The following is a 20,100-nucleotide window of genomic DNA, read 5'->3' as shown; positions in this document are numbered from 1 at the left end:
GCCATCTTGGAAGAGGATCCTCCAGCCCCATTAAGCCTTCGGATGCGACTGCAACCCCTTCTGACATCCTGACTGCAACCATCCAAGAGATACTAAGCCAGATCACCCAGTCTAGAGGTTTCTGAATTCCTAACCCATAAAAATGACTCTAATGCTTGTTGTTTTAAACCATTAAACTTAGGGATTATTTGTTATGCAGCAATAGGTAACTAATAGATTTTTGTCCCTGGAAGTAGGATGCTATAACAAGAATGTAAAATGTGGAAGGGAGAAGAATTGAGAAATAGGCTGAAGCTAGAAGAATTTTGAAGAAACTGTCAGCAGAAGCCCCACAGACTTTGAGGAGGCTGTGGGTGAAGACTTGCAAGAAAATGAGGCAAATACAATTGGAAATTGGGAGAACTGGTCTCCTTTTTCTGCAATGGTGGTTTAATCACCAAGTTGTGTCTGACTCGTTGTGACCCCATGGACTGTAGCCCACCAGGCTTCTCTGTCCAAGGAATTTCCCAGGCAAGAATACTGGAGTGGGTTGCCATTTCCTTCTCCAGGGGATCTTCCTGACCCAGGGATCAGACCCGTGTCTCCTGCTTGGCAGGTGGATTCTCTACCACTGACCCACCTGGGAAGCCCCTTGTAATGCAATAGCAAGAGGTTTATCCACAATGTCACCTGAAGTAGCATGGAAAGTAGAAAACACCCGATGAATGGTGATGTCTAAGGAAATTTTTATACAGAGTGTTGAAGGTATTGCCTGGTCTCTTGCTGCTTATAGTAAAATGCAAGTTAAGCCAAAAGGACAGTTAAAAACAATCAGGACTTCATGGTTTTGAAAACTCCTGGCCTCTCACATGACAACTGATCTTTAAATTAAGAAATGATTTGTAGCAAAGATTAAATCCAAAAGGACACATAAAGGACACAGCCAGGAAAACATGGTCTAAAGATAAATCCAAGGATGTTATTGTCAAATCCCTTGTTAAGACCTCATAAAGATCAAAGATGGCGCTTCAGAGGACATTTAGGCAGACAAAATTCTACTGAAACTTTTAGTGTGCCTCATAGTTTTAATCAAACAATGGAGCATCTAAGAAATTGGAGGGTATTGTTCTTCAGCAGACTCTCAAGGTTGAGAAGAGCTTATGGTAAAGAGATTTGCAGATTTGGCTCTTGAATAATGATGTGGACTGAATAAGATTCATAGGAGACCTGCAAAGTTTTTTGAAGAACTGGGTTGGAATAAACACTGCCAGCTTGAACTAAAAGGGGGTGTGTCTGAAAGGGGATGAGTGTATTTTACACGTGAGATCAACATATATGATTTGTATCTGAAGGACAGGTTATGCTGGTCTTAGACTATGTCCACAAGTTATTTGATTTTCTTTCCTGCAAAGGAAATTTGGAGGAGTTTAGCTCTCTTCTTGAAGGTGGGCTGTACTTAGCAGCTTACCTTTTTTTTTTTTGACTGCATGGTCGCAGTAGTTGCAGTATGTGGCTCTGTAGTTGTGGTTTGCGGGTCTAATTGTCTCTCGGCCCGTGGGATCTTAGTTCCCCAACCAGGGATGGAACCCGTGTCCCCTGCATTGAAAGGCAGGTTCTTAACCACCAGAGAAGTCCCTACCTGCTTATTTCCAATGAATAAAATGTGTCAGAAGTGGCAAAGTGCGATTTCCAAGATGAGATTATAAAAGGCATTGTACTTACTCCCTTCTTCTCTTGCATCACATGTCATAGGGCAGTTTTTCAACCTCAGCCCAACTGATGTTTTGGACATGATTATTTTTTGTTGTGAGGGGTTGTTTGTGCATTATAGGATGTTTAGCAGCATCTCTGATCTCCACTCATTCAAAATTCCCCTAAATTGAATTGTTTTGTCAAAGTTTATATACATATGTACATACACACACACGCACAAATTTCCTTATTTATTCTGGCTTTTTTTTTAAGGCTTTGTATACCCAAATTGCCCTTCAGAAAGTCTGTATCTTTTCCCACTTTCACAAGTTGTTGAATCTGTAGATCTTTTCTTTTTTTAAAACATTTTTGCCAGTATTGGTTTTGTCTTTCAGAAATCTTTGCCAATGTAATAGACAAAAATTGGTATCTTGTTTTGATTTTTTTTATTATTGGTGAATCTGACCATTTAAGAAATTATTTTGGTCTGTTGTATTTCTTTGTGACTTAGCCCATTTTTCTCCTAGTGCATGAGCAAAAACATAGGACTTACTTTCTTCTTTCAACTTTTAATTTTATTGGAGTATAGACAATTAGCAATGTTGTAATAGTTTCAGGTACACAGCAGAGCAATTCCTCCACACATATATATGTATTCATCCTTCCCAAACTCTCCTCCCATCTGGGCTGTCACATAACATTGAGCAGACTTCCTTGTGCTATACGGTAGGAGGACCTGCTTCCTAGGGCAGGCGGTTCTGTGTATTTTGATGAGGACGGCTGGAGAAGCCCCCCTTCCCTCACTACCCCTCCTAGGCAGGTGCCCAGTGTAGACAATTCTTCCTTTAAACTTTATTCCTTTAGTTTGTTCTCCCTCTAGATTTTAAAATATCAAGCAAATCCACTGTCGGGTATTGGTGACACATCAACTTACTTTTTGACGCATTTGATCATATACTAATACATAAACAGTGCCATGGTTGGGTGGGACCAGGAGGCAGTTAAAGAATAATACTGAAAAGAGGAAGAAGACAAAAAACGGGATAATGGTCACTTCAAACTTTGCCCTAATCATGGTTTTGCTTAGGTATATTCTTTTCTAGGGCTTCCCTAGGGGCTCATGCAGTAAAGAATTGCCTGCAATGTGGGAAACCTGGATTCAATCCCTGGGTTGGGAAGATCCCCTGGAGGAGGGCATAGCAACCCATTCCAGTATTTTTGCCTGGAGAATCCCCATGGACAGAGGAACCTGGCAGGCTACAGTCCATGGGATTGCAAAGAGTCAAACACAAGTGAGTGACTCTCTCTCTCTCTCTCTCTCACACACACACACACACACACCCTTTTCTAATCTACCTCACTCTTTCCCAAGAATATAACTGTTAATTCTTTAAAAATATTTTTTCAGTACATTCATCTCTTGTGTTTTGGTAATACATTCTTGGTGTTTCACTGTTCCTGATATTCATTCATTCAATAAATGCATAGTTTGAGGCCTGACTATGTAGGACTTTACACACTCTGTAGGACTCTTTAGGGAAAAACCTATACATTCCCTGCTCTCACGAGCCTATTCTCTAGTGTGGGAGACACACCATTAACAAGTAATCAAAGAAGATAACATGGTGAGTGATGGATGATCTAACGGTGATCAGTGAGATTCCAGAACTGAGAATAATCGACAGCAGTTCTGCTGGGCTGGTGGTATAGGCATGGCTTTGGAGGGGGAGGTTGAGGAAGATTCTGACCTATACTTACTTCTGTAACAGTTGGCACCTGGTGGGAATGAGCATCTTTCATTCCTTACTACAATTATTTGAACTGTTCCCACTTGGGTGGAGGGTTGGCATGTGTGGCATGGTCTGACATGACTGATTAGAAGTAGCAGAGAGTGCCTACTGGCTCTTCCTCCCTGTGTGTTCTGGACCCACTTCTCCGCTCTGGGAGCCCCCAATGAAAATGAAAATGTTAGTAGCTCAGTTGTGTCTTTGCGACCCTATGGACTGTAGCCTGCCAGGCTCCTCTTGGTAGACATTTCCTTCTCTAGGAGATCTTCCCAACCCGGGGATCAAACCTGGATCTCCTGCAATTGTGGGCAGATTGTTTACCCTCTGAGCCACCTAGGAAGCCCGGGTGCCCCCAACACCACACTTAATGGTTTCCGTTTTTCCCTTCCTGATCGCCTCCCTTCCTCTTTAAACCTTCTGAATTAACCGTATTCCTTAGTCTCTTTGCTGCTTAAAGTGAAGTCCACACACCAGCAGCATCATTATCAATTGGCAGCTTGTTGCAAAGGCAGAATCCCAGTCTTGCTGAATAGGAATCTGCACTTAGCAATATCGCCAGTGCTTTCTATACTCACTTAAGTTTGAGAAATCCTCATTCAGAGCTATGCTTCTCACTGGTCTGCAAAGGCCCTTCTCTGGTTATTTACTTATTTATTCCCCTTTATTCCAAAGCCCATTCCCATCCTTTCACCCAACAAAGATACTCCCTTTAATCTGTTTAAGAACTGGCCTTAACAGATGAACAAGGTCCTACTGTAGCACAGGGAACTATACTCAATATCCTATGATAAACCATAGTGGAAAAGTTCAGTTCAGTTCAGTCGCTCAGTCGTGTCCAACTCTTTGCGACCCCATGAATTGCAGCACGCCAGGCCTCTCTGTCCATCACCAACTCCCAGAGTCTACCCAAACCCATGTTCATCGAGTTGGTGATGCCATCCAACTATCTCATCCTCTGTCATCCCCTTCTGCTCCCGCCCCCAATCCTACCCAGCATTAGGGTCTTTTCCAATGAGTCAACCCTTCGCATGAGGTGGCCAAAGTATTGGAGTTTCAGCTTCAACATCAGACCTTCCAATGAACACCCAGGATTGATCTCTTTTAGGATGGATTGATTGGATCTCCTTGCAGTCCAAGGGACTCTCAAGAGTCTTCTCCAACACCACAGTTCAAAAGCATCAATTCTGCGGCGCTCAGCTTTCTTCACTGTCCAACTCTCACATCCATACATGACCAATGGAAAAACCATAGCCTTGACTAGACGGACTTTTGTTGGCAAAATAATGTCTCTGCTTTTAAATATGCTATCTAGGTTGGCCATAACCTTCCTTCCAAGGAGTAAGCGTCTTTTAATTTCATGGCTGCAGTCACCATCAGCAGTGATTCTGGAGCCCAAAAAAGTAAAGTCTGACACTGTTTCCACTGTTTCCCCATCTATTTCCCATGGAGTGATGGGACCAGATGCCATGATCTTAGTTTTCTGAACGTTGAGCTTTAAGCCAACTTTTTCACTCTCCTCCTTCACCTTCATCAAGAGGCTCTTTAGTTCTTCTTCACGTTCTGCCATAAGGGTGGTGTCATCCGCATATCTGAGGTTATTGATATTTCTCCCAGCAATCTTGATTCCAGCTTGTGTTTCTTCCAGCCCAGCGTTTCTCATGATGTACTCTGCATATAAGTTAAATAAGCAGGGTGACAATATACAGCCTTGACGTACTCCTTTTCCTATTTGGAACCAGTCTGTTGTTCCATATCCAGTTCTAACTGTTGCTTCCTGACCTGCATACAGGTTTCTCAAGAGACAGGTCAGATGGTCTGGTATTCCCATCTCTTTCAGAATTTTCCACAGTTTATTGTGATCCACACAGTCAAAGGCTTTAGCATAGTCAATAAAGCAGAAATAGATGTTTTTCTGGAACTCTCTTGCTTTTTCGATGATCCAGCGGATATTGGCAATTTGATCTCTGGTTCCTCTGCCTTTTCTAAAACCAGCTTGAACATCTGGAAGTTCACGGTTCACGTATTGCTGAAGCCTGGCTTGGAGAATTTTGAGCATTACTTTACTAGCATGTGAGATGAGTGCAATTGTGCGGTAGTTTGATCATTCTTTGGCTTTGCCTTTCTTTTGGATTGGAACGAAAACTGACCTTTTCCAGTCCTGTGGCCACTGCTGAGTTTTCCAAATTTGCTGGCATATCGAGTGCAGCACTTTCACAGCATCACCTTTGAGGATTTGAAATAGCTCAACTGGAATTCCATCACCTCCACTAGCTTTGTTCGTAGTGATGCTTTCTAAGGCCCACTTGACTCCACATTCCAGGATGTCTGGCTCTAGGTGAGTGATCACACCATCGTGATTATCTGGGTCGTGAAGATCTTTTTTGTACAGTTCTTCTGTGTATTCTTGCCACCTCTTCTTGATATCTTCTGCTTCTGTTAGGTCCATACCATTTCTGTCCTTTATTGAGCCTATCTTTGCATGAAATGTTCCTTTGGTATCTCTAATTTTCTTGAAGAGATCTCTAGTCTTTCCCAATCTGTTGTTTTCCTCTATTTCTTTGCACTGATCACTGAGGAAGGCTTTCTTATCTCTCCTTGCTATTCTTTGGAACTTTGAATTGAGATGGGAATATCTTTCCTTTTCTCCTTTGCTTTTCGCTTCTCTTCTCTTCCCAGCTATCTGTAAGGCCTCCTCAGACAGCCATTTTGCTTTTTTGCATTTCTTTTCCATGGGGATTTTCTTGATCCCTGTCTCCTGTACAATGTCACGAACCTCTGTCCATAGTTCATCAGGCACTCTGTCTATCAGGTCTAGTCCCTTAAATCTATTTGTCACTTCTCCTGTATACTCATAAGGGATTTGATCTAGGTCATACCTGAATGGTCTAGTGGTTTTCCCTACTTTCTTCAATTTAAGTCTGAATTTGGCAATAAGCAGTTCATGATCTGAGCCACAGTCTGCTCCTGGTCTTGTTTTTGCTGACTGTGGAAAAGAATATGTATAACTGAATATTTTGCTGTACAACAGAAATTAACACAACATTGTAAATCAGCTACACTTCAATAAAATTAAAAAAAGAATTGGGCTTAAACCCACACTTTTAAACCTAAAGAGTGTTATTATGAGAGCATGTATGTATTTTCCATGTTCATAAATGTTATTGTACTAGAAATATTATTGCTTCCTACATTTTAGTCACTAATATGTATTTAAGATTTAATTACATTGCTGTATAGATCAAGTTCATTGTCCTAATGACTTCATTGCATTTCATCAGCATCCACCATTATGAGAGCATATATGTATTTTCCATGTTCATAAATGTTATTGTACTAGAAATATTATTGCTTCCTACATTTTAGTCACTAATATGTATTTAAGATTTAATTACATTGCTGTATAGATCAAGTTCATTGTCCTAATGACTTCATTGCATTTCATCAGCATCCACCATGTTTTACTTACTATTTGCCCATGATGGGCAGCTAGGTGGCCTTGAACTTACCATTACCCCAAATAACACATGTGTCCCCTTACAGTCTTGTCCGAAGTTTCTCTGAGCCATACATGCTCAGGAGTGGGATTGCTGGGTCCTGGAGTATACATATACGTAATTTCACAAAATTCTTCCAGATTGTTCTCCAGATTATTTGTCCAGCCACTGGGCTTCCCTGGTGGCTCAGCTGGTAAAGAATCCGCCTGCAATGTGGGAGACCTAGCTTTGATCCCTGGGTTGGGAAGATCCCCTGGAGAAGGGAAAGGCTACCCACTCCAGTATTCTGGCCTGGAGAATTCCATGGACTGTATAGTCCACGGGGTCACAAAGAGTCGGACACAACTGAGCGTCTTTCCCTTTCACTGTCCCATTAGTAGCATCACATCTCTCTAATATTTGCCTTTCTGGGGGATGTAAGATGGGGTAACATCATTGCTTTAATTTACATCTATCTGACTACTAATACATTTGAGCATTTTTGTGTCTTTTTGCTAGTCATTCATTTATTCAACCAAAAATTACCCTGAGCGCCTATTATGTTCCTGGCACCAGGTAAAAGCATCCCTTGTTGATTTTATACTGGATCTCTTGTCTCTTTTTGGATCAGTTTGTATGAGTTCATCATATATATACATATTAATGCCTTGTCAGTTTTAACAACACAAAAATCTGCTCCCCACATGAATCTATCTGCTGTCTTTGTCGTAGCATCCTCACTGACCAGATAGCCTTATTTTGATGAGGTCAAGAAATCTTTTGGCCTCTTCTATTAAGATCCCCTGGGCTTCCCAGGTGGCGCTAGTGGTAAAGAACCTGCCTGCCAGTGTAGGTGACCTAAGAATCTCAAGTTTGATCCCTGGGTTGGGAAGATCCCCTGGAGGAGAGAGCATGGCTACCCATTCAAGTATTCTTGCCTGGAGAATCCATGGACAGCAGAGCCTGAAGGGCTACAGTCCATAGGGCTGCAAACAGTTGGACACGACTGAAGCGACTTAGCACTCAGGCACACACATTAAGAAGATCTCCTAGAGAAGGAAATGGCAATCCACTCCAGTATTCTTGCCTGGAAAATCCCGTGGACAGAGGAGCCTAGCAGGCTACAGTCCATGGGGTTGCAAAAAGTCAGACACGACTGAGCAAGCACGCACACACATTATGCGATATTACAATGACAGTCTCTTGGATTTTGTTCTATTAGTAGTAGTTTTAGCATTTACATTTAGGACTTCATTCCATCTGGAGTCCACCATTTTACATGGTACAAAGTAGAAATCTAACTTTATTTTTCTCTACGTAGTAAACTTGTTTTCCTGACACAGGTTTTCCTTTGCTCTCATGGTTTCATCACTCAACCTAAGAGATCTCAGGCTTGAGTCTATTCTGGGAACCAAGATGAGTCAGAGGTTTGCAAACAGTTGCATTTAGAAAATGTCCCTGTGAAATCTGAAACTGGGCAACTCCAGTGTTGACTGCTTTGCAGAAAGGTTTGACTTGTGGTTAATGTTATATGGAGTAGCTGGAGCCAGAGGCTTGACAGCAACAGACAGGTGCTGGTGGTGAGAATGTTTCTCCTACAAGGTGAGGGCTTGCGGAGAGGACTTACAAACCAAGAACAAGGGTGAAATTTACCGTAAATGTTGGAATACTACCAGGGGGATTGTCTAGGATCACCCATCCAAATTTTCACACTCCTAAAATGTAAGCTTTGAAATTTGAACATTATTTAAAAGCATTAGGGGGCAATGTAGCTAGAGTTTCAAGCATGAGTCCTGGGAGGTCTAGAACACCGGGTTCAAATCCTGGCTTTGTTGCTTACCAGCTGTTTGACCTTGGGCAGATTATTCCTCTCAGGGATTTAACATGAGATCATCCTTATAAAGCACTTAGCTCAGGGCCAATATGTACTAGGCACTCAATGAACAAAGAAAATAGAAATGCCTATTAAATAACAGACTCTGCATTCTGGGGAATACAAAGAATAAACAAACTCTGACCCCCAAGGGGTGTATGATCTAACACAGGGATGAGATAAACTACAAAAATAATTACACCATAAGAGAAAAGCTTGAATTTTGCTCTAAAAGCATTACAATAGGTAATCAGAGTTCAAAGAAAAGAATGGCATATAAATCTGGGGGCTGGGTCTGGGACTAGGATTAGGGGCTGGGGAAAAGTTTCATGGAAGGACTTGGCTTTGGGGAAATGTCTAGACCAATGAGCAAAGGCTCCTGCAAGAGAGTGCCCATGGGGCTAGAGTATAGATTAACAGTAAGAGGAAGGCCTGTTCGGTTGCATCATGGAGACCTTGAAGGCTGAAATGGGGTTGGATTTAACCTGGTAGACAGAGAATATGCTTTGCTCTGAGCTGCACACTGAGGATTAAACAGGAATGGCTGCTGAGTGGATTGCAGCCAGAGGGGAGGGAGGTGCGGGAGGATGGTATCACGGTGTGGATAGGTTAGGCGGGGCCTGAATGGGGGCATGGGCACTGGGAGCCACAGATAGGGAGTGATGCAACAGACCTGTGATGGAAGGACCCACAGGATTCCCAAGGCAACCTCTTCCCCAGCAGCCACTTCCTTCCTACCAGCTCTCCTTCCCTTAAAACCACACCTGGATTTCCTTTCTCTCATTTAGCTGATAGAGAACCTCACTTATGGCCCCCTTTGTATCTCAAAATGTTTCTTTCGTTCCTTCTTTTCTTTTCTCCTGCCTGCTTCCTCCCCTCCTTTCCTCCGAGGCCACCCCTTCTACCTCCAGGTCTCCCCTGGCTCGCTCCTGCTTACAAACGTGCCAGGTGTCTCTCAGGCTGGAAGAGCTTCCCTTGGGTCTGGTTCTCTTCTCAAGTGATACTTCAATTTCTCTCCTACCCTAAGCCTCCAGGTATCTCCAGAGAGGGTTCCCTCCAAGTCAGCCTTCACCACCTTCACCCCTCAGCCTTCCAAAGCAAGCCCCCACCTCCACAAACACTGCAGAGCCACCAAGGACCTCTTTGAGGCCGAATCCAATTGTTTTTTTCTCAGCCCTCTATGCACGAGGCTCTGCTGAGTGATAACCCCCTTTTCCCCATGCCACGTTCCCCCACTGTTCTCTCTACCTGACTTTGCAAACAAAGCTCCTGAACCTCTCTTTTCTTTCCCACCCTTTTTTATCCCTGCCCTGCAAACAAGGCACTGGGAGTGAGCAATCTTCTCCTGTAGAAGTTAAAGGAGAAAAAAATTATATAAATATGTATATGTTATCCACCCTCTGGAGTCAGGCCCCGGCTAGGATCCTCCTGCTCTGTGTGCTATGGGCCCACAGAATAAGATTGAGAGCTCAGTTCAGAAGCAAAGGAAAATTGTATTCTTTGATCAGGGCATGGGGAGGTAAGGGCTCCTGCTCTTAGCACAGCTCTCTCTGTGGGCAAGGCAGTTTTATAGGGTCCTGACACTGGGGAGTGGAGGGGAGGGGAAGGGGTAGAGTTCTCGTTAGGCAGGCACAGCGCTGCTGTTTCAGGTTGCAGTGCTCACTTGGTATTTCTGCACAAGCCCTGCCACCATCAGGCACGGTGGTTCTGGGCTGTGCACTCTCAACGCATGTGTCAGATGCAAGCTCTTTGCCTCTGGCCCTCTATAGGCAAGTGAAGCTAGACTAAGCTAGCTTAAGTTAAAGAAGAGGTTAGACCGTATTGCCTAGATTCCATCTTGTTTTTCTTGGTGACTCCTGTGGGGCTTTGCTGGTGACAAGTATATTTATTTTATATAAACTTAAATATTTATTTATATATATAAAGGATTCCCTGGTGACTCAGATGGTAAAGAGTTTGCCTGCAATGCAGGAGACCCAAGTTTGATCCCTGGGTCAGGAAGATTCCCTGGAGAAGGAAATGGCTACCCATTCCAGTATTCTTGCCTGGAAAATCCCAAGGATGGAGGAGCCTGACGGGGCTAGAGTCCATAGGGTCACAAAGAGTCGGACACAACTGAATTTATATATGTATATATACACTTAAATATATAATATATAAAAATAACTTTAAAATATCCATCTATATCTATGTCTATTTATACTTCATTTAATAGAATAATAATCAGTTAGAAAATGGGCACTTCATTGTGGCCCCTAAAACATAACATCAAGACATAATTGCAAATAAGTAGCAATACAGAGGCAGCCTTTCAATCTTTCTTGCAGTTATGCCAAGGGCTGAAGTTAGGCTCATTCTTTTGTTTTTCCTCTGGAATATTAATGTCTACCATGATTTAACTGCCACTTCCCTGTGAAGAATTTCCAATATCTCCAGCCCTGACCCTCTTCTTAAACTATAGACCTCCAGTCCCAAAGTCCTGATAGTACCTCAAACTGAACCTGTCTCAACAGAACTCATCATCTTCCTCCCTCATCCTACTGAATCTGCCTCCCTTTTTTCTTTCTATCTTCCTAGGCTTCAAGATCTGTGTAGAAGCAAAGAGCACTATTTTGAAATTGTATAGTGATAAATACAGTATTGTTAGTGCTGTAAGAATGTTTTTAGAATATGTGGCTGTAGACTTTTAACACATATGATAGTGAGTGGAATTTTTAAAAAAAAAATAGCAACACAGAAATCGATGAGTCAACATTTAAGTTTAGAAAATCCAAATAAATAATATTCTCTAAAAATGCTGCATGATAAACCTAATACAATTCTTTTTACAATGTATAAATTGGGGAGAATTATGTCTTTCTTCCTTATATTTTTAATAAATGAAATAGTAATTGATGACAACAATCAACCTTGACTAAGAGCCTTCTATGTGTCAGAATTGAAAAGCAGGCCTTACATTCTAGGATTTTATAGATCTTCTGGAATTTCATTCATTAGCACATTGATAAAAAAAAAACTAAGTGATGAAACAGTAGCTAAATTTATCAGTGAGAAAAAAAAAGAGAAATGTTCATAGGTTTTCATATTATTTGTAAAATCACTCTATTGGCTTGAGTTTGTAAAATTTAAAAACAGCCTATGTATGACATGTTTCACTTTGATGAAAGGAGATGAAATAATCCTAAATTATTCTACAAAATTCTATTAAAAACTTGATCTATAATAGTCTTATAAGAAGCAATTAATAAGAGTCCATAAAGAGTTCAGTTAGTTCATTTCAGTCACTCAGTCGTGTCCAACTCTTTGCGACCCCATGGCCTGCAGCATGCCAGACCTCCCTGTCCATCACCAACTCCCGGAGTTTACCCAAACTCATGTCCATTGAGTTGGTGATGCCATCCAACCATCTCATCCTCTGTCGTCCCCTTCTCCTCCTGCCTTCAACCTTTCCCAGCATCAGGGTCTTTTCCTATGAGTCAGCTCTTAGCATCAGTTGGCCAAAGTACTGGAGTTTCAGCTTCAATATTAGTCCTTCCAATGAACACTCAGGACTGATCTCCTTTAGGATGGACTCGTTGGATCTCCTTGCAATCCAAGGGAGTCTCAAGAGTCTTCTCCAACACCACAGTTCAAAAGCATCAATTCTTCGGCACTCAGTTTTCTTTATAATCCAACTCTCACATCCATATATGACTACTGGAAAAACCATAGCTTTGACTAGATGGTCCTTTGTTGGCAAAATAATGTCTCTGCTTTTTAATATGCTGTCTAGGTTGGTCATAACTTCCCTTACAAGGAGTAAACGTCTTTTAATTTCATGGCTGCAGTCACCATATGCAGTGATTTTGGAGCTCAAAAAAAATAAAGTCTGCCACTGTTTCTCCAACTATATGCCATGAAGTGATGGGATGCCATGATATTAGTTTTCTGAATGTTGAGCTTTAAACCAACATTTTCACTCTCTTCTCTCACTTTCATCAAGAGGCTCTTCAGTTCTTCTTCACTTTCTGCCATAAGGGTGGTGTCATCTGCATATCTGAGGTTATTGATATTTCTCCTGGCAATCTTGATACAAGCCTGTGCTTCATCCAGTTCAGCGCTTTTCATGATGTACTCTGCATAGAAGTTAAATAAGCAGGGTGACAATATACAGCCTTGACGTACTCCTTTTCCTATTTGGAACCAGTCTGTTGTTCCATGTCCAGTTCTAACTGTTGCTTCCTGACCTGCATACAGATTTCTCAAGAGGCAGGTCTGGTATTCCCATCTCTTTCAGAATTTTCCCACAGTTTATTGTGATCCACACAGTCAAAGGCTTTGGCATAGTCCATAAAGCAGAAATAGATGTTTTTCTGGAACTCTCTTGCTTTTTCAATGATCCATCGGATGTTGACAATTTGATCTCTGGTTCCTCTGCCTTTTCTAAAACCAGTTTGAACATCTGGAAGTTCATGTATTGCTGAAACCTGGCTTGAAGAATTTTTTGTGGGGGGGATGGGTGGCACTCACTTGGGAGAGAAAAATTTTGAATGTATTTTGAAGAAAGAGGCAGACTTTGCTACTGCCTCCTTTGAGAGGGGGTAAAAAGGAGAAATGTGGTTGCCATTTACCGAGATAAGGAAGTCAGAGCAAGTAGTGGGTCTGGGGGTGTCAGATTTGAGTGAACTGGGTTTGAGATGTCTACTAGCATAGTATCCAGGGGGCTCCCCAGGTGGCCCTAATGGTAAAGAACCCGTCTGCCAGTACAGGAGGCATGAGAGACAAGGGTCGAGAAGACCCCCTGGAGGAGGGCATGGCAACCCACTCCAGTATTCTTGCCTGGAAAATCCCATGGACAGAGGGGCCTGGCGGGTTACAGTCCATATGGTGGCAAGGAGTCGGACACAACTGAACGACTTAGCATGCAGCACTAGCGAGGAGCTCGGGTTGGTGCGGCCCCCTTCCCCACCTTTCCTCTCCCCTCTCCCTTTTAATGGCAGGGGCTATGACCTGCGTGCGCCAAGGCGTGAGCACCTGTAACGACTAGCTGAGTCTTCCTGCCCGTCAGAGGCTGCTTTGGTTTGAGCCTGGGGCACGTTTGAATGATCTGTTTTATCAGAGCCACGTGTTAGCAATTATTCCAAGGCGCATGTCTGCCGGCTGTGGCCTTGGCAGTTGGGTGTGTACTTGTGTGAAAAGTGAAAGTCGCTCAGTCCTGTCCTGTCCGACTCTTTGCGACCCCATGGACTGTATAGTCCATGGGATTCTCCAGGCCAGAATACTGGAGTGGGTAGCCATTCCCTTCTCCAGGGTATCTTCCCAACCCAGGCCTCCCGCGTTGCAGGCATTCTTTACCAGCTGAGCCACACTTGTGTAAGTCAAGGAAAAGGCTCACCCTGCAGATACAAACATGGGAACTATTAGCTCATAGTTGGTGTGTGAAGCCATCAGGTCCTCAAAAGTGTGAATTTAGAAAGAAATGTGTATAACTTAGTTCCCAGGATCCTTGTCGTTCTGCATGCATTTGTCTATGCATACATTGAACACCTGGCACTCGGACAGCACTTAACAAAGATGGTTGCAATTTTATTTTTTTAATTAATAAAGCCATCTGTAGAGGCTTGCCTCTGGGCAACCTCCCGTCCGGCCAGGAAGGCGCGCATTTTGTGACGACCACGCCCCCTAAAAGAAATCGGGGAAGAAGAAATGACTGGATGGTGTAGAAGTGACCGGCATATATAAATGGAAGGATGTCAATCCAATCCTTTCCTTTTACAGGCGGGGAGGCGGAGGCTCGCGGAGGTGAAGCGCAGCTAACTGGAGGCGGAATGAAGCTTCCACCGCGCCCGCTGTGCTCCAGGTCTTCCCCACGCCACCCGACCGAGCTGCCTCTCCTATCCTAGCCCCAGCCCCGCTGGTCCGCGACATAACACAGCCTCTTCCGATTCTAAGTTCCTGGAAGCGCCGGCCTCTATGCGGCCGCACTGCTACTGTTTGTGAGGGGATGCCCGGCTCACAGAGCCGGGCCTGACCGCCACGGGAGCTGGAAGGGAAAGCGGCGGGGCAGGCGCGGGTTTGCGCGCGGGAGCCGTGCGCCCTTGGGTTCTTTGCGCACGCAGGAGGCAATTGGAACTAGGCGCCGGGTTCTCTCAGCCGCCGGCAACTGGCGGGGTCGCAAGGGAGGGAGAAGGAGGGCGCTCGCGGGTCCGCCCGGCCGGAGCCTGGGCAGCAGCCCCGGGGCGGGGAGTGGGGCGGGGCTGGGAAAGTTGAGTCTTAGTGGCGGAGGGCTGGGCCGGCAGCGCCCGCCACCGGGGGGACTGTAAAAGGTTGGAGCTGGCTGGGGAGGTGTGGCTCTTCCTGCGTGACCTGAGCCCCTGTCTCGGTCGCCGTCGTCTCCCGCAGCCGCGGCCTCTCAGTCATGGGCGCCGTCTGGTCCGCCCTGCTGGTCGGAGGGGGTCTGGCCGGAGCGCTTTTCGTTTGGCTGCTGCGGGACTCGGGAAAGGAGGGGAATGAGGAGCAGAGGAAGGACTCCCCGCCAAGGGAGGCTGCGGCTCCGGGAGGAGATCAGGGCGGTGGCGGCGGCGGACTGAGCCCCGGACCTTCTGCCAAACCAGGTATTCTTCCTCCCTGTGTCTCCTGGGCAAATCTGCCAGGGGGCTTTGAAGTTCCTTGGGGGAGCGGGAGGGATCCACTTGGAGCTTTCCTAGCAGCCCCTTTCTGGGGACTAGCTTCCTCCACCCGGAACGCGACCCTCGCCGTGCTCCGCATTTTCCCCGGCTGGTGCGCACGCTCCCGGCGGGCTGCTCGTCCCTGCCGAGGCCCTGAAGATGCCCAGACGGTTCGTCAAGGGGCGCGCCCAGCCGAGTCGCTGCCCTTGGCGCCTGCCTCTGCTCCTCCGGCGGGGATGGGCTCCTCCGCTCGGCGGCGCTTGGTGCAATGCAGACGGCTGCAGCGGCGGCGCCCCTTCCGGGCCTTCGGAAAGGGGTGCTTAGGGTTAAGAGATCCTCCGACCCTCCCGCGTCTGTCCGAGCAGGTACACTGTCTCATCTCAGCCCCAATCCCATAGCCTCATGTCCTCCTATCCCTCACCCCAGGGAAGAGCCGCGTTTGGGAACACCGGAGCAATGATCACCCCCACCCCCACCCCCACCCCCCGCTCTCTGGACGCCTCTGTCAGGGAGGCAAAGTTCAGGCTGGAGTCTGGCCTTGAAGGCCTCGGCTAAAACCCTGGGGCGGCTCGCTGGCAGCCGATTTCGGAGCTGTCGGCCCTCCCCCATGCTCACCGGAGCAGGGCACGGTTGTCTAAAACCCCAGGAAGAGGCACACTTAGTGGGGGCCCCAACTCCGAGGAACAGAATTGACATCTAGGTTTAGACGACTGCGCTTTAGACCCCGTGTGCTGGGCAAATAAGAGACTCGGCAGAAAAGCTTACCTTCCAGCGCCCTCCCTTGGCAAGCTGCCCATCCCTGGATTCCAGCCTAGTGAAAATGACATCTGTAAACTTTATTTTTAGTGGAGTGGTGTTCATATGTAGCCACTTGATAAATCTGCCTCTCTGTCTTTCCTGCAGAGAGCTCACTGGTCTTCTTTTCCCTGAAAGCCAGCCTCCTGTTTCAGGTGGAGAGATAGGGAATTCAAAGTAATTTTTGTTTATGCCTCACTTCCAACCCCACCATTAAAAAGAGACAATTAAACAAGATCGCCCTCTTCCCACTCCCATCCCCCTCTCAATCCCCATCTATACTGATTGAATAGCTCTGGAGATCTTGTAGGGAGCTATTTGGACTATGAATGAGGTGGCCAAGAAGGAAGCTGAGTTTTCAGTTAAAGTGTTAGTCCCTCAGTCATGACTCTTTTTGACACCCATGGACGGTAGCCAGCCAGGCTTTTCTGTACATGGGATTTTCCAGGCAAGAATACTGGAGTGGGTTGCCATTTCCTTCTCCAGGGGATCTTCCCAACCCAGAGATTGAACCTGGGTCTACCACATTGCTGGAGAAGGCAATGGCACCCCACTCCAGTACTCTTGCCTGGAAAATCCCATGGACGGAGGAGCCTGGTAGGCTACAGTCCATGGGGTCTTGAAGAGTCAGACACAACTGAGCGCCTTCACTTTAACTTTTCACTTTCATGCATTGGAGAAGGAAATGGCAACCCGCTCCAGTGTTCTTGCCTGGAGAATCCCAGGGACAGAGGAGCCTGGTGGGCTGCCATCTATGGGGTCGCACAGAGTGGGACACTGCTGAAGCAACTTAGCAGCAGCAGCTACCACATTGCAGGCAGATTCTTTACCTTCTGAGCCACCAGGGAAGTTATTTTAACTAACTGAACAGCCTGTGTTTTGTTGAAGAGGCTCCCAATGCACACAGAGTTGGCAAGGAGAATCCAGCCCTGTCCCCCGACCCCCACCCCTTGCCCAGGGGTGCACTGCTGTCCTTCATATTCTGCCACAGTGACAGCTGCTGCTGGCCTGTCCACACTGTGACCACCAATGCCTGACCCACACACAGTTCCTGGGAGGGAAGGTGTGCTCTTCTGGTTTGCAGGGTAACTGTGTGTAGCTCTTCGCCACACAGGCTGGACAGCATTTTTTGATGATAGGAGCCAAACAACTTGACTTGATTGCATGCCAGTATGGCCTGCACTGTGGAGATCCAGGACCATGACAGGGTTACACGTCCGCCTCTACAGCTTGCCACCTTGTTTACACTCTTGTGCTAGTATACTGGCACTCCTGGATATGCCTTTTATTCTTGGATGTGCTTTGCTTAGTTGATCAGCCTTGTCTGATTCTTTGTGACCCCAGTGGACTGTAGCCTGCCAGGTTCCTCTGTCCAAGGGATTCTCCAGGCAAGAATACTGGAGTGGGTTGCCACACTCTCCTCCAGGGGCTCATCCTCACCCAAATTGAACCTGGGTCTCCTGCATTGCAGGCAGATTCTTTACCATCTGAGCCACCAGGGAAGCCCTTTATTATTGGATATATATGTTCTTAGAGCATGGTGTTAGGAACGCACCAGGTAATTAAGTACTTGATTTTAATAGAGACAAATTTTGTGAACTGCCAATAGATTAGTAGTGGAGTCTTTAATAACTAAACCTATTTCCTCAACCTAACTTACTAAACTGCCCAAATACTATTACATTTTTCCTTTTGTTTTTTTAAGAGCATCTTCAAGAAAGCAATGGATGTTTGGTTTCTGAGACCAAAGGTCCCGTTGACCCGCTGGGAGCAGCATGGAGACAGCAGAGTCCTTCTGGAGAAGCTGGTAACCCTGACAGTTCAAGAGCGCATGTTCCTTCTGGCCCGTTTCCAGACACAGAATCTCTAACTACCTCTGAGACTGGTAACTCTAGAAGTTACTCTGACGTTTCAAGACATGAAAGCCTTGGATCTCCAATGGGAGAACGGGGATTGCAAAAAGGCCAAGAGACACCTTCCAAAGCCGTTCCGTGTTTGACAGAGAAGTTTCCCTCTAGCAACCTGCTCCTGGGCAGAGGGAAAGAAGTGAGCCCTGCACAGCTGGACAGTCAGACCCGGGCTGACCATGAGGACTGGGAGATGGTGTCCCGGCACTCATCCTGGGGAGATGTTGGTTTGGGTGATGGTCTTGGGTCTCCAGTGTTAAGCTCTAAGCAGGGAAAGGACTGGGACAGAAGCATGCTGGTGGAAGCAAGAGGTCAGAAAGAGTGTCGTCAAGTTAGTGTCAGGTTCCAGGTCCATTATATCACAAGTGCTGGTGTGCAGTTCATCGCCGTAACTGGAGACCACGAGAGTCTTGGGAGATGGAATGCTTACATCCCACTCCAGTGTAGCAGGGATGGGTTCTGGTCTCGTTCTGTGTCCCTGCCAGCAGACACAGTGGTGGAGTGGAAGTTTGTGGTGGTAGAGAACGGAGAAGTTGCTCGTTGGGAAGAATGCAGCAATAGATTCTTAGAGACTGGTCATGAGGATAAAGTGGTTCACAGGTGGTGGGGGATTCACTGAATCGCTTTGACAAGCAGCCCAGAGGCTATGGGAGAACATGGAAGGGGCTAAGGTCGTGGAGCACCCGGAATAGTTTAAAATAAAGGAAGTGTAACTTCAAATCTAACCCTTCAGACTTGTTTCAAATTTGCTAGTGGCTTTTGTCTAATGTGTAGATTGTGCTTCCAGTGAGCATGGCATTTCCTGTGGCATTGCTGGTTGGATTTATGCTGATCCATCATTACTTTAGGGCTTGGTCGTCTTGGGGAGTGGCTTGGCTAAGTGCGCAGTGGTCAGGGAGCACAGAAACCAACTAACTGCGCAGGGTTTAGACTTGAGCCTTTCAGTGAGTCTTAGACCAGGGGAGTAAAACAAGCCTTATTCAAAAAGAGCAGATTTCCTACTGGTGCCGCTGGAGAAATGCTCTCTTACACATTTTATATTTAAAAATCATTAGCACCATATGGAACTGTGATGAGAAAATATCACTAGATGTGATTAGCCAGGATATGAAGCATTGCGTTAAGACTTCCCAATGTTTTTTTTTTTTTGCTTGATTTTACTTGCCATGTATGGTTTGAAAGTAGCATGGGTATTTTTGTCTTAATGATCAAAGGCTGGTGTAGAAACAGGGGCCCTAATCAGAGTCTGTTACTGGGAGCAGTCCAAGAGGAAGGAGAACAGGAAGGGGGTTATGGTGGATGCTGAGCAAGGTGGCCTGACTGATACCTGTTAGAGGGCTAGGGGCTACGGCACAGCCCACTGGAGGGTGGGACGCCCCATCATCTCCTGGAAGGGCCTTTGGAGGACCATCTGCCCCACTGCTGCTCGTCTCACAGCAGATTTGGGCTCACAGATGGATGGTCCCCAACAATCATTTCACCGTCTTCCCTTTTCATGTCGGTAACGATCTTGGGTAACAAAATTGTAACAGGAGAGTGATACAGAAATACATTTTTGCCCTGGGAAGAAATAACCTTTTAAACTCTGCCATTATAACTGAAAAAAAAAATAAAACCTGAGTTTAGTATCTTTATTAAATGTCTGAATTATTTGTACAAGTCTTCGTACCATAACCGCTTAGACATAGAATAAAATACTAATATTTTTCTTTACTAATGACACAGAAAAAAAGACAAACATCAAGAGGCATATAGACTCTTCTCTTCCCTTTAAAGTTTTAGAATATTTCTTTTAAAACTTTGCCTTTGTTTGGGAGGATATTATGCATGCCTGTACTTGAAAATTCTATGTTAAAACAACTTTTTATTGTGTAATATTTATTGGCAAAACATTTAATCCCAGATGGTCTTTGCTAAAAAGAGCATAAACTCAACTGAAAATAGAAA

General features: G+C 45.4%; 1 protein-coding gene across 1 annotated transcript; it reads left to right on the top strand.

The window, feature by feature from the left end:
* Positions 1-15,130: 15,130 nt before the first annotated feature.
* STBD1 (starch binding domain 1) lies at positions 15,131-20,100 on the top strand. Its single transcript, XM_081585156.1, has 2 exons — positions 15,131-15,397; positions 17,952-20,100. Exons 1-2 carry the CDS (start codon positions 15,202-15,204, stop codon positions 18,770-18,772), a joined length of 1,017 nt encoding a protein of 338 aa, XP_081441282.1. The 5' UTR covers positions 15,131-15,201; the 3' UTR covers positions 18,773-20,100.

The sequence above is a fragment of the Giraffa tippelskirchi genome, chromosome 1, assembly GCF_054371585.1.
Source record: "Giraffa tippelskirchi isolate mGirTip1 chromosome 1, T2T-mGirTip1v1.2.pri, whole genome shotgun sequence".
In the NCBI taxonomy this organism is placed as follows: Eukaryota; Metazoa; Chordata; class Mammalia; order Artiodactyla; family Giraffidae; genus Giraffa; species Giraffa tippelskirchi.
Note: the sequence above shows the minus strand (reverse complement) of the source record. Positions and strands in the feature narration are given on the sequence as shown.